General features: G+C 35.0%; 1 protein-coding gene across 8 annotated transcripts in view; it reads right to left on the bottom strand.

Moving 5' to 3' along the window:
* Klc (kinesin light chain) overlaps positions 1-13,357 on the bottom strand; it is a 394,284-nt gene that overhangs the window by 310,007 nt on the left and 70,920 nt on the right. The window contains exon 1 of one of the 8 annotated variants that reach the window (XM_075377623.1): positions 7,523-7,725. The exons of the other annotated variants lie outside the window; for them this stretch is intronic. Coding sequence (XP_075233738.1) covers positions 7,523-7,551 — 29 coding nt within the window. The 5' untranslated portion in view covers positions 7,552-7,725. Of the gene's footprint in view, positions 1-7,522; positions 7,726-13,357 lie in introns of those variants that run through there. 8 annotated transcript variants of the gene reach the window in all.

The following is a 13,357-nucleotide window of genomic DNA, read 5'->3' as shown; positions in this document are numbered from 1 at the left end:
GCGGACTCGAAACCTCGGCTATCGGAAGTAAATCGCTCGAGACGATATTAAAAATGTCATAACTGACTATTTAAGAATCGGTTTTGAATCTTTCGTCGCCTAAGTGTCGTAAGCGCACGTTGAAATTCATTAAGCATAATTAAGAGAAGCGAGGAAGACGGATGAAATCAACAGAAATGAAGATTAGATACTACTCTACTGAGCAAATCGATCGGGGCAAGCTATTTTTTCTCTTAAGTGTTATGCGATGGGCAGTGAGGTGGAGCGACTGTTCGATCTTCACAATAAGAAAGCAGTTTGACCGGTTAAGTGGAGGTAATCCATCTTAAGCTTCGGTTGCGAGTAATACATGTTGCTTTCTTGCGTTTAAAAATGGATAATACTCCACTGATAGCGGGCAATAATTATCGGGCTTAAAGATCGCACTTCTATGGCGGTGAATGACAACGCCATAGACGACCGTAAATGACAACTTTCATAGAATCTGGATCATCTCTCCAAAGAGGAGAAAAAAATGCGGGCACAAACGGCAAACTACTCGAGAACCGGTAAAATAATAATAATAAATAGTAAAATAATTCCAAGGAAAACAAGTTCAGAACATAAAAGAAATTAATTGCCGACCGGTTTTGATGTATACGCCGTAGGCTTCTGGACGGAAAAGCAATTTTTAATTCCTAAAATGAAGAAAAAATGTTTAACACGGGCCCAAAAACATAAACCGTGGACTGCTGACGATCGGAAGAAAGTAATTTTTAGTGATGAAACTCATTTATTTATGCAGGGTTACAAAGAGAATATCGTGAGACCAGGTGACAGTGAACCTTTGAGACCTGAGCGCGTCCAACAAACTGTTACACGACAAATGGCACTGGAAGTTTAGGTTCTGTTCAAGGTACTGTCGCATGTCCGCGGCTCGATCAGGATATTGAGAGATTAACAATTTAAAAATTTTCATATAATTATAATTTATTAGTTTAGGAACACGAGTAAGATAAAGACAAATCAATAATAACAATGACAATAAAAATAATAAACGACAATAATAAGCAAATAACAATAATGACAACAAACAATAATAATAATAAACAAAGATTACCTACAAAATATAATTTCAGGCAAGTACAAGATTTATTTAAAAGTAGTTAAATAGTAAAAACCAGAATTCGGTCCCGTCGATTAAAGACATTATAATGACCGCTAATATTTATACCTTTAACAACCGGTATTGTATTACTACGAAGATAAGATTAGTAAATTCTTTAACTGCAAATACCTTTCCGTTTCAGAAATAAAACTATCCGACAGTTTACGAACGAATGAATCGAATACCCGATAGTTTACAAACGAATCGGATACTTTAATCCTTTCAATAATTGTCTGTAGAAATTCACCAGACAACCTCCTGCATTCTCCCACTGTCCACTGGAATCCTTGTAACGTCACGTCGAACACTACCCTGCAGTACGTACATATCGGCAGTAAACGTCGTCTTAAAATTTCGCCGGACACCACCAGCAATAAGCTTATACTCGCTTCTTCAAAACTGATCTTAACTCTCTTTCCTGGAGGAATTATATTTATATCCCGTTGACCTGCAGAACCACACCGAAGTTGAAGTGTGAGAATAATCAGTCCTTACATTTTCCCATGAATTCCTACTCTGGTCCTGTAATTCTGGTCACGAAACAACATCTGTTGTAGGTGTGTCGTTGAACAGTACTACAAAAAACGATTGTTAAACAGACCTGTAAGCCTACAAAAAAGGATCCCTTCTGAATTCTTTCGATTGTAATTTTCTACTACTTTCTTCTTAATCGGCAAGGATCCGTTATTCAGTTCTGTTACACCGATCTTTTACAGTATTATGAATCGACCGTGTACATACAAATATTACAACGTAGGACTGTATCATTCATGCAAACGTTTGACAGTAACATTTCAACATGACCCGGTTTCCCTTGTTATAATTTAAAATCGGTCAAGACTTACAAGCTGGAAAATCAAATAAATAAATGTGGTCGATCGGCCTGGAAATTCACTAGACTTACATCCCATCAGAACTTTAGGTAAGATGAACTTTACGAAAAAAACCGCATGATAACTAATGTTATAAAAGAGTAGTTCCACGATGATGAAGTCAAGAATACGTGCACTAATCTAGTGCAGTCGATGCCAAAACGTCTTCAAGAGGTGCTAAAGGTTCTGCTAAAGGAGGACATACTTTATACTAATACATGTATTTAACGGTGTATATAAAGGCATAGAATGAATAAAAGCATAGTTTTTTAAGAGTGCTTTTTTTTTAATTTGTCCCAATTAATTTGCGAAGTATAGTAAATGGAAACAGCATCGGAGTAACCGACCAAGTTGATTGAGCGGGGAACGCGTCTTCGCAAATCAGCTGATTTCAAAGTCGAGAGTTTCAACGATCAAATTTGAATTAAACCGCACATCTCAGAGACGAATGGTCGACCTTTCTTTCTTTTTCCTGTTTAGCCTCCGGGAATTACCATTCAGGTATTACTTTTTAGAGGATGAATGAGGATGATATATATGTATGAATAAGTGTAATCTTGTACAGCCTCAGTTCGATCATTCCTAAGGTGCGTGGTTAATTAAAACCCAACCACAAAAACAAAACCCGTATCCGCGATTTAGTATTCAAATCCGTATAAAAGTAACTGCCTTTACTAGAATTTCAAAGCTGGAACTCTCGACTTCCAAATCAGCCGATTTGGGAAGACGAGTTCACCACTAGATCAACCCGGTGAGTTAGAAATGGTCGACCTGAGACTGTACAGGTGTACAGACAAGACTACACTTCACTCATACATATCATCCTCATTCATCCTGTGAAGTAATACCTGACGGTGAATCCCGAAGGTTAAACAGGAAAAAAGAAGCATCGGAGTAAGCGACCTGCCGCTAGGCAGAACACCGCATGATGATATCGTCGGGAGGAAAGCGCGTAATCATTATTAATAATTATTAATACTTAATAAAAATATAAAAGCAAACCGAAACCGAACCGTTTCAGTATATATTATAATCGAAACTTTTCTTTTACTTATATCTTTGTATTTCAATTAAAGGTTAGTGGTTTTAAAATTCAGTATTCCTGGTGATTTTCAGTTTTTGTAATCCGATCTGTAATTCGACAGGCATTATATTTTATGGTTTTTTGTCGCAATTTTTTTTTACGTCGTTTACAATTTATAACGACCGAATAAACTAATTTTAAGAAATACAGAATAACAAGTAATAAGATACGCTTTAAATACCCCAGTTTCTACGATTGAATTTAACCGTTGGGAAAACGGGGGGCATAAAACACTCATTACATTGCGATTATATTGATTAATCGAAACCGATTACGAAAGTATATATTTTGTATTAATTATTATTATTAATACCGATATTTTCAACATTAAATATACGCAAAAACCAAGTTTTTTGAGACATCAGAAAATAACAACAAATTAATAACTAATCTTTTTTACTAATAAATGATTTAATTTCCACACCGTATAACACAACACGGTCGGTGCCGTGATGCCGTGATTATAAATGCCAAAGATAGCTATTACATATCATATTCCTACGTACAAGCCTTAAAGCTTACGAAGTGAATTAAATCATCTAACGCACAAAACTAACGATAATAAATAAATAAATAGGAAACCGCAAATCTGAAAACAGTACGCACAGACTATGAGAAAAGTACGAACAGGCATCAGAATTTTATATTACAATGAAGAATGTAATTACTAAAACATAAAAATAATAATAGAAATGCATTTAACTTTCAATAATTCTCGGCGAAAAGAGAATTTATAACAAAGTCTAACGATAATAACAACGTTAACAATTTTTAAACCTAATTTACCGAACAAACCGCACAATGCTGATGAGCCATCGATTTTTTTCTTCACAAAATAATTTAATAAGTTAAATTATTCAAGTCGGTTATACGTGACCCGCGATAAAAATTTAAATAACGAACAAAAACTGAAATGGAGTTTAAAACCTTATGAATGAATGTATTGTAAAATTAATCGTAATCGTAGAAAATTTCCATCGCTCAATAATAAAATACACAAAACCGATCGCTCTACCAGCATCGATAAAATTAATACGTAGTAGTTACAATTTAAAACATACAGAAAAAACTATATCCATAAGAACATCGGAAGTATAATTTTTTCCTACAAATAAAATCGCGTCTAATATAAATGATATTCCCGGCCGTCAACATAAATGATACGCGAGATGTAAAAATCCGAAAATCGATTAGAAGTAACAATCAATCAGAAATACGAACGAGGACGAACTGCGAATACACGGTTAACCGATAAATTCAGAAATCGTATGCTTAAATTACTTCTAAATCGTAGAAATACGTACCTTCTATACCCTAACTTAGTTATCTTAAAGGTAACCACCGTACAAATAAAATCTTTGTTTAGTTTTTACTCTTTATCCGTAAAAATATTTTCCATAAATATATATTATTTAATAAAATATCATAATCAAGAGTCAAACAGAAATAAAATCTGCCATCGAATAAGAACAAAAACAGGTCGAGAAAATATAATTATTAAATGACTACGAATAAACCGAATTACTCTTAGGTCCCGCAGTTCCGGATGTCACCCTGACATTTGTTTTAACATTTAATTAACGTAGATTACCGTAATCGATACCGCCGTCTTTCATTATTCTATTACATATTTCTAAAACCCACAAAATCTAACGTTCGAATAACTTGACCCTCGATTCAAGAGGCTCTATTATTTGGAAAAAAGAAACCGTTACAGTACATATTTAAAGTCGATTAAACGAAGCCGTAGATCGGTAATACGTTGCTCTCTCATACGGTAGTAGGCGGTATAATAGATGCCGACTACTCGAGGTTTTTCTTCAAACGGGTTCCTTTTGGTATACATCGACCGATTATTGCTGTCAGACTCACGGTAAAGACGTAAAAGCTAAAATACAAGCAAAACAAACTTATTGGAATTTGTTTTGGCGGTACAAAAGGCCAATCCTTTTGTACCGCCTTTTGGGGTCGAGATGCTAACGGGATAAAGCCGTGCTAAAATATTACGCCTTAAAAACAATACACTAGATGACGATGCCGAGTAGCAAACCGGTAAAATAGTATTCGCGCGTAAAAGTGAAAACCGTCTTTATCTAGCGCAATGAAATGGAAGTAAATACTGTCCTCTTTCTAGACGAAGAGCTCGCTTTCACAGATTATACTAAAAAATTTTGATGACAATAAAATAATGAAAAAATAACGGTAAATAAAGCTTACACAAATGTATACGCACATTCATTCCTTTATTAGAATGAACGGTAAGTATTTTTCAAATCGATCGATCGTTATTTAATAAAAAGCTATTCGACGACAGCTAAACAACGATATCAGATATAATTAAAAAAATTAACTTATATATATATATAAAATATTTAAAAAATGAACCAAAACTAATTACAATTAATTAATGCACATACGCAAACCAAATTCACTACTACTAAAAAAGTAAATAAAAAATCTAAGAAAAAACTTGAATAACATTATTTGCGTGTTATAACTTTGAAATGAGTTTGTATTTTAATAACTAACTTTATAATAACGGTAAAAAAAGGAGATGAACTTCACTTTCTTTTAACCTAAGCAGATTTCGTTACATTACAATAGTTTCGATTTCCTTTTTCCGACTATAGTTATTTTTCAAAAAGTATTACCTATTACTTTTCGTTCTGATAAGGCGAGTACGAAATTGCGTAGAGCGATCAAAAAATAAAAACACTACGACGGAGAAAAGATTTTCTAAAATAGATATTACTTTGTAATTCACATCGCGCACTGCTGTATGTAACACAAGGGCACTGGCTACACCGTTTACCAGGAGTTTTTGCCGCACGTCAAAACCACGACGCTCACTTGTAACTCCCAAGTCTTAGTCTTATCTTACCGATGATTTTGTACGCGGCACCGGTATGATGGGAGGCCTTTGGATAGGGTGAGAAATGTCCGGAGATTGAACGGCATTTATAGGAGGCTGGCGATAAGAGTTGCGCGGCTCTACCGGACGGTATCATCGGATGCCTCATTAGCGGCGGCTGGTACGCCACCGTTGGACCTGCTTACAAAGAAAGAAGAGATAGAGCCACACGTGGTAGAGAAGCGGCGACGGACCGCTTGCCGGCCGACCGGCAGGAGAGGTGGCGGAGTGCAAAGGAGGGGCATCGGACCTACACATTGATCTCAGAGGCGGCTGGTTGGCTCAATAGAGTTGCACGGAGAGGTGGACTTCTGGAAGGCTCAGCGGTTGTCGGGTCGCGGGTCGTTCGGAGTCTACCTCTGCAGAATCGGAAAGAGGCGCACCGAACCGTACCGGTATCGCGATGAAGTGGATACAGATGGAGACAGGAGATACCGCGTGACGATTGGAACTCGCCGGGGGAAGTTATGCGGTTGATGCTCTCTTCCGGTGGGGGATGGACCGCGTGTGCCCGGTGGTTTAAAAGGGTGCTACAACAGAAACCGATAGAGGAGGACCGCGAGGCGGACAACGGAGATGACGGACGGGCGCTAGCCTTCGGCGGCGGGTGGCGGGGGTGCCTCGGCATTGTCGTCACCAACGGCTCCCGCGGGACGCGTTCCTGTTGTCTGAGGCCGGCATAGCTGTGGTGTATGTATTCTGAGTCTGAATGCGGGGAGTGTGAATGAGAGGTGTAAATATTTGTACGATTGCGAGGTGCTGAGGTTATGCCATCGACGGCAATTCCAGCATCACGTCGCGTGAGGAAGTGGTTTTTTAGCGGGTCCCACTGCAGTAGGCGGTGAACCCCACAAACCCAGCATGTACGGGCTGCTGGGCGTTTGCCGAGGCAAATTTTCTCACTTCCGACGTAAAAAAAAAGCCTTAGCCTTAGCACGATCTATCTTAGCGACTGCTGCCTTAATATACGTCTCGGCGCCGCTTTACTGAGTAATCTATCCTCGCTAGTATTGCGCCTGTTTGTATTTGTTGTACGGTCTACTGATTCCCGGTACACAATTTTCTTATCGGTTACGGATTTAGCAACCGCTCTTTCGTATTTTTATCTAAATTAACTATTTCCGATCGCAATAGCTGTTTCGTGAGAAAATCGGAAAACTGAAAAAATCTCAAAAACACTCGAATCAAACGAGGCGATCGGAAAAGATTAGTTATTCGTGAAGCATATTTAAGTCAGATTTTCCTTTTTCATTTCAATAAAATGAAAACGCAGAAATTAAAAAAAAAAGCGATTACAAAGTGAACGAAGCTCGACTTCGATGTTTTACCGTTATTATGAAACGAGTTATTAAACTTCAAGCTCATCGGCAAACAAATATCACGCGCGAAGTAAACTTATTTGTCACTTGTTAACAAAATAATGTATTAAAATGAAATAACGAAAAAAAAATTAATAAACACAATTACATAATTTTGCTGAAAAAAACCAACTAGAAATAATAACTTACACACGGTACGCATTGATAGTTTTTGACATGCTGTAATTTTCTTGACCTTCAATAAAGTACGTCCTTCACAACAAAGTAATGTAATAACTTCACAACCGCTGTATAACATCACAATATAATAATCATAAGTCACAACAATTTTGTTTTTTTTTTCTTTAAAAGAAAAAAAGTTAATACGCAATTTTTATAAAATGTACATGATATCTAGAAAGTTTTTTAAAAAATCACCACCGCTTTAAAAAAAAAAAAATATCTGAGAAAACCACAAATAAAAACAATCTGAGAAAAAAATAAAACTAACAAAAAAAATTGATGATAATGTATAAAAAAACCGGTGCTTAACATTCTTAAAATTTCGATTAAATTTTTTAGATTAAAAATTACTTAAATGTTAAATTACATCATTACATTACTACGTACATTTACCTAATATTACAAGACTAAATAAGTATTACCTATCAAAGTAAAAAAGACAAATAGTACTAATAATTAAAGAGAAAGAATAACAATTTTGTCAATAAACTATAAAAAAATCACACATACAAGTATCAACGTTTTTAACAAATAGTTAAAGGAAATGCATTAATAAGGGGGGGGGGGGTGTAATAGACTCCTGATATCATTAATTCTAATTTATACAAGAACTTTATTAAATAAAAAAAACTATTGTATTTAAACCTTTTTCTTCAAGTCAAAGTAAATCTGGAAAAACTATTTACCGATAAAACTATGTAAATTAAATAATGTACCAAAGACAATCCTGACGTTTTAAAATCTACTTTTATAAATATATTAAAGCTAATAAAAAATTAAAATGGAAACTAAAAAAGTTATTTACAAGTATACACATTAAATAAAATCAACATAATATTAAAAAAATTGCAATCGAATCGCAAAAAAAGGTTTCGATTTTTGAGTAAATAATTGCAATAATATTAAAAATAACAAAATTTCTACACCGCATGATGATAACGCATTAAATAAGACCGCAACCGCATTTAGAGATTAAACAATTTTTAAATGAATTTGAGTTAGCTTTCATTCTAAATACAGCCGGTGGAAGCGCGAGTATTACTTAATTTCGGATGTAACCCCGCTGGTATAACAAAATGGTACATTCACACGGTCAGGTCACAAAAATTCACACAAATTACATCTACCGGCGATCTAATGAAACAAGACAAATATAACAATTTTAAAACGTTATAAAAAATCATACTGAATTCAATTAACCAAAACATTTAATGGTAAAAATTGTGTGTGTGTGTGTGTGTGTGTGTGTGTGTGTGTGTGTGTGTGTGTGTGCGCGCGCGCGCACACACACACACACAATAAACCATAAAAATCATATACGTGTACAGATATATCACGAAGTTCTCCCGGGACTTTCATAATCTCTTCTACTCGTGAAAATAATAGAAAAAGTTGATTAAAGTACGTCCTAAAATCCTTCGTTTGAGTTACGGCTAGTGAAAAATTTCGATAGGATTTCAGCTGTCACAGTGAAATCAGGCCGTGCTGAAACCTACTAAATGCTGATTTAAGCGAGCGGAAACAACGACGTAAAAGAAAAAGAAGCGGGGAGGAAAGCCGTCGTACTGGAAGTATACTTTGCGCCTCGGCGTTACAGGAACATCTTCAAGCAGCTGCGGCAATTCTTCATGCAGAAATTGCAAGTTGACCTCGGCATCTAAGCGTCCGAGTAATGTGAACGGTCTAAACGGCTGAGAGTGAAGAAAGCTGCACCGTACGTGAACGCTAAATCCGAGTTGAAAATCGCCTTCCACCGTTTTACGAGGATTTACTTCCGCCCGTGCATGTTCAACGCGGTTAAGGGCATCTCGAGTGACATTTTCTTGTCGTTAAACAAAACGTACTTGTTATTCCACCGGTCGCAGAAGTCCAAGCAAAGCGGACCGCCTCCTCGGGTTGAACCGACCGTTTACGGTAAGGATAAAACCTGTTTTGTTTAAGTGTCCTCCAAACCGTCGAATGCGAAACTCCGAACCGCTTAAAAAGACGTCGTGTACTGACACTTGGGATGCGCTGAACTGCATCGTGTTGGACAGAATACGTGTTCGTAGCCGGTACGAATACCGCGTAGTGAACCCGATTCCCGAAAACTGCGAAAAGCCGCGCTAATTTTTTTGGGATTTGGAATCCTCCAATTCGGAAAACGTATTTCATTTTCTACTGCAGCAGCTGTAGCATTACCGTTACACTCAAATGAATATCGTATCGGCGTTCCTCTGTTGGAAATATGTACGGCATTACTTCAACGGCAAACCGATCACGTTCAGACAGCACGGTTCACAGTGCTCTATATATTTAATGTGTCTTATAAAACGATTTAAACATCAATATAGTATTGGGGATTGTCGATCGGCTGTTATTTTATTGCCGACTTTGAAATTATAATTTTTCAAATATTATATTGTATTTCTGTCATTAATAAAAGTAGTGACGCACCCCGTTTCTAAATAAAATTCGAATTTTTCTAACTTTTCTTGTTTTACTCGACTTAAATTACACGATTTTGTTTATCGTTAAATTCTCTACAAGTTTTGTTTACACGTTTTACGCGTTTGTCACCGATTTAACAAAGTTACTGTACGTCAACAATTAAAATCAGGCTTTTTACCTCAATTTATTAGTTTTCACCATCAGTTTTCTAAAACTACTGAGTTAACGACCCTGGGATCTCTTTTAATAGATTTTTATGTCAAAAACCACAATAAATCCCTAATTCTGCCCTTTAATTAATGCCCTAAAAATTTCAGTGCGACCTCGTTTCACCGGGGTAGCTGAAATCCGATCGAAATCTTTCACTAGCCGTAACTCGCAAACGAGGAATTTTTGAACTTATGTTTATACGAACTTTTTTCTTTATTTTCACAAGAAGAATATATTTTGAAAGTCCCGGGAGATCATCGTCATACTCTATTGAAAGGAAAATAGCTTATACTTACCAATACGAAACACACACACACACACAAATCATATACATACATATTGAAAGGAAAAACAGATATACTTGAGCAACTAGAAACACGCGCGCGCGCTAAAAAAAAATATACGAACACATTTAAATCACGCATACTCTTCCGACACATTACGAACAACAAACGTTTTTCGAAGCCTAACCCGCATACAACAGCATGAAATAAGGTTCTCTGAAAATGTTTGATAAGGAACGAAAGCTAACTCTTCCTCGAAAAAAAAATTGGCTAATTAGTACAATTCAATTCATTTTGTTTATTTCTAGATTACATCGCCTCAAAACAAATTTATTAAATTTACCTTTGATGAACGCAGAGAACAAATTATACAAATAATTTTAAAAAAACGCAAGAATTTTATTCAGAATTAAATACATTTAACCGAGATTCAGTGCAATCAAAGGTTATGCCGACCGTACGATTACCAACAAATGAAAGTTAACTAAACAGATCGTACTAGAAAAATAAATCAAATTATTTTAAAAAATATCACAAATATATATATATATATACACACGCACACACACACGTAATTAAAAATATATTCTATACACAAAGAACATACTATTAAAGTATATACAACCACCATGCAAGGTAGAGGGGTCTAAAATAACTTGCAATAAATATACAAACCGGTTAAAGACAAATAAATAAAACCCTAACTCATAATTTGTATTAACTGTACATGCGAAATTAAATTTAAAGTTAAAAAATATAAACAATTATTAATATTGTTTTAGTACTTACAGATACAAACTTTATATTAATTTCAATTTTTTAAATATTTCTTTAAAAAAAAGTTAATTTAAAAATTAAAAAAACATACATAAATTAACAAAAGGAGATAAGAAAAACGTAGTTAAATGAACTATGAAAGCAGAATGGGTGTACTATAAACAAAATATCATGAAAACCAGACACAGACGTGAAAAAACCCGCGCGCGCGCACACACACGAACACAAAAATTTAAGAATAAATTCGTAAAACTTAAAATCGAACGAATAAATTACCAAGCAACGTGTACTTATTTAGTAAAGAAAAGCTAAAACCATTACCTCTTCTCACGAAATGAAGAAATGTGAAAGAGAGAGGTAGCGAGAATGATATAACGGACCGTTAAGATACAAAGTAAATGAACAAAGAAAAAGAGAGCGACAAAATAAATGCCGACTAAAGTCCGACAGACTACTCTCTTTCTACACATAATACACACACGCATCAAACTAAATCGTAACAATATAACCTTTCCCTCTAAATAAAAGCGTTTTCAAAATCGAACAGAAAGTACGTAATGAAATTTTTGTAAAATAAAAGGGGAAAAGAAGTGATTTTGAAGTATAAAATACTTCTAATAGATAATGAAACGATACCAAAGAATTCAGAAAGTCGAAAAGAAATTGGCATTTTATTTTAAAAAAAGAAAAGAAACTAACAAAACTACAATGAAGAGGTATAATCGGATTTAAAAAAAAGCAAAATACATTTTAACTACCGACCTTCTGTATTTTTAAAACACAAAGGCGAATGACGAAACGAAAATAAAGAATAAGAAAAATGAATATATTATGATTAGAATTCAATAATAAACTATTTTTAATTATGATCGCAAGCTAACTGAAAATAATTATCCCGGTAGGGTATGACTTTATATTATTTGGTTAAACGAATAAATCAGATTATCCACCGTAACGATTAATAAATAAGAAATTAAAACCGGGTAAAAAAGTTTTACAAATTTTTGAAAATAAATGCTTTTATAATACACACGACAGCATCAAAGCGTAACATTTAACGAAAAGAAATTCTACACCGTATTTCGGTTGATATTACGGCATATTATATCCGAATATTTGATAATATTATCTTACCGAACTACACTCGCCAGATCTTTCCCCAAAATTCGGACATAAAATGTCTTTTTTACCTAAGAGTTAATAAAACAAAGCTGTTTTTTCTTTTTAAATTTCCGTTTGAAAAATAAATCTTTAGATTAAAAATTCGATGGAACTCCTTAATATCACACAGACTACCGGAAGTGGTAAATGTAAAGCGCGGCTTTAAACATTTGTAAATAAATTTTATTCTACTTATCCGAAACTTTTTTCTTGAAATATTTTTTAAAAAAATCAGGGTGCTTTTTTCGTGTTGCCGTAACAAATTTTTTTTACAAAACATTACGCGTTCGGTTCAGAGCGGTCAAACGATACGGCCGGTTCTGAAAGGAAATTTTTAAGCGTTACAAACTATTCTGCAAGTTATTAGTTAATCTTACTCGGGGTGCCGAAAGCGAGATTAATTACGTAGAATCTAACGATTTTGTAAAATTTAATTTTCTTTTTCAGAATGCCCTTTTTCTTATCGCAATGTTAAGTAACTCGAACGATTTTTATTATTAAAACACTACGGTTCATAATTTCTTTACCTTAAAATGCATAAGGGCATGTAGAATAGTTATTAACCTATCGGTTAAGTTTACAATAGGTAGCGCAAATTTGCACGGTTAACCGTATCGTTAAATCGATGTATTAATGGGACGAAAGACTGCCTTTACTAGGATTTGAAGGTTGGAACTCTCGACTTCGAAATCGGCTGATCTGCGAAGACGCGTTCACCACTAGATCAACCCGGTGGGCCGGGGAGAAAGACTTGCGGCGACCAGAAATTAAAAAACATAAATATACCTACGCGTAACATATTTAAAGTAAAAATCGTTCACAAGTATTTAATAGTAGCAAACCGGTCGAAAACCTAGCCGACAAAAAATACTCCTTTCTCTACATACGTTACCGCCCGATAATGATTAATGAACGCAACAAAATTAATTTTTCTTTCGTT

This window comes from Lycorma delicatula, chromosome 10 (assembly GCF_047948215.1).
Source record: "Lycorma delicatula isolate Av1 chromosome 10, ASM4794821v1, whole genome shotgun sequence".
Classification (NCBI taxonomy): domain Eukaryota; kingdom Metazoa; phylum Arthropoda; class Insecta; order Hemiptera; family Fulgoridae; genus Lycorma; species Lycorma delicatula.
This window is presented reverse-complemented; position numbering and strand designations above follow the sequence as displayed.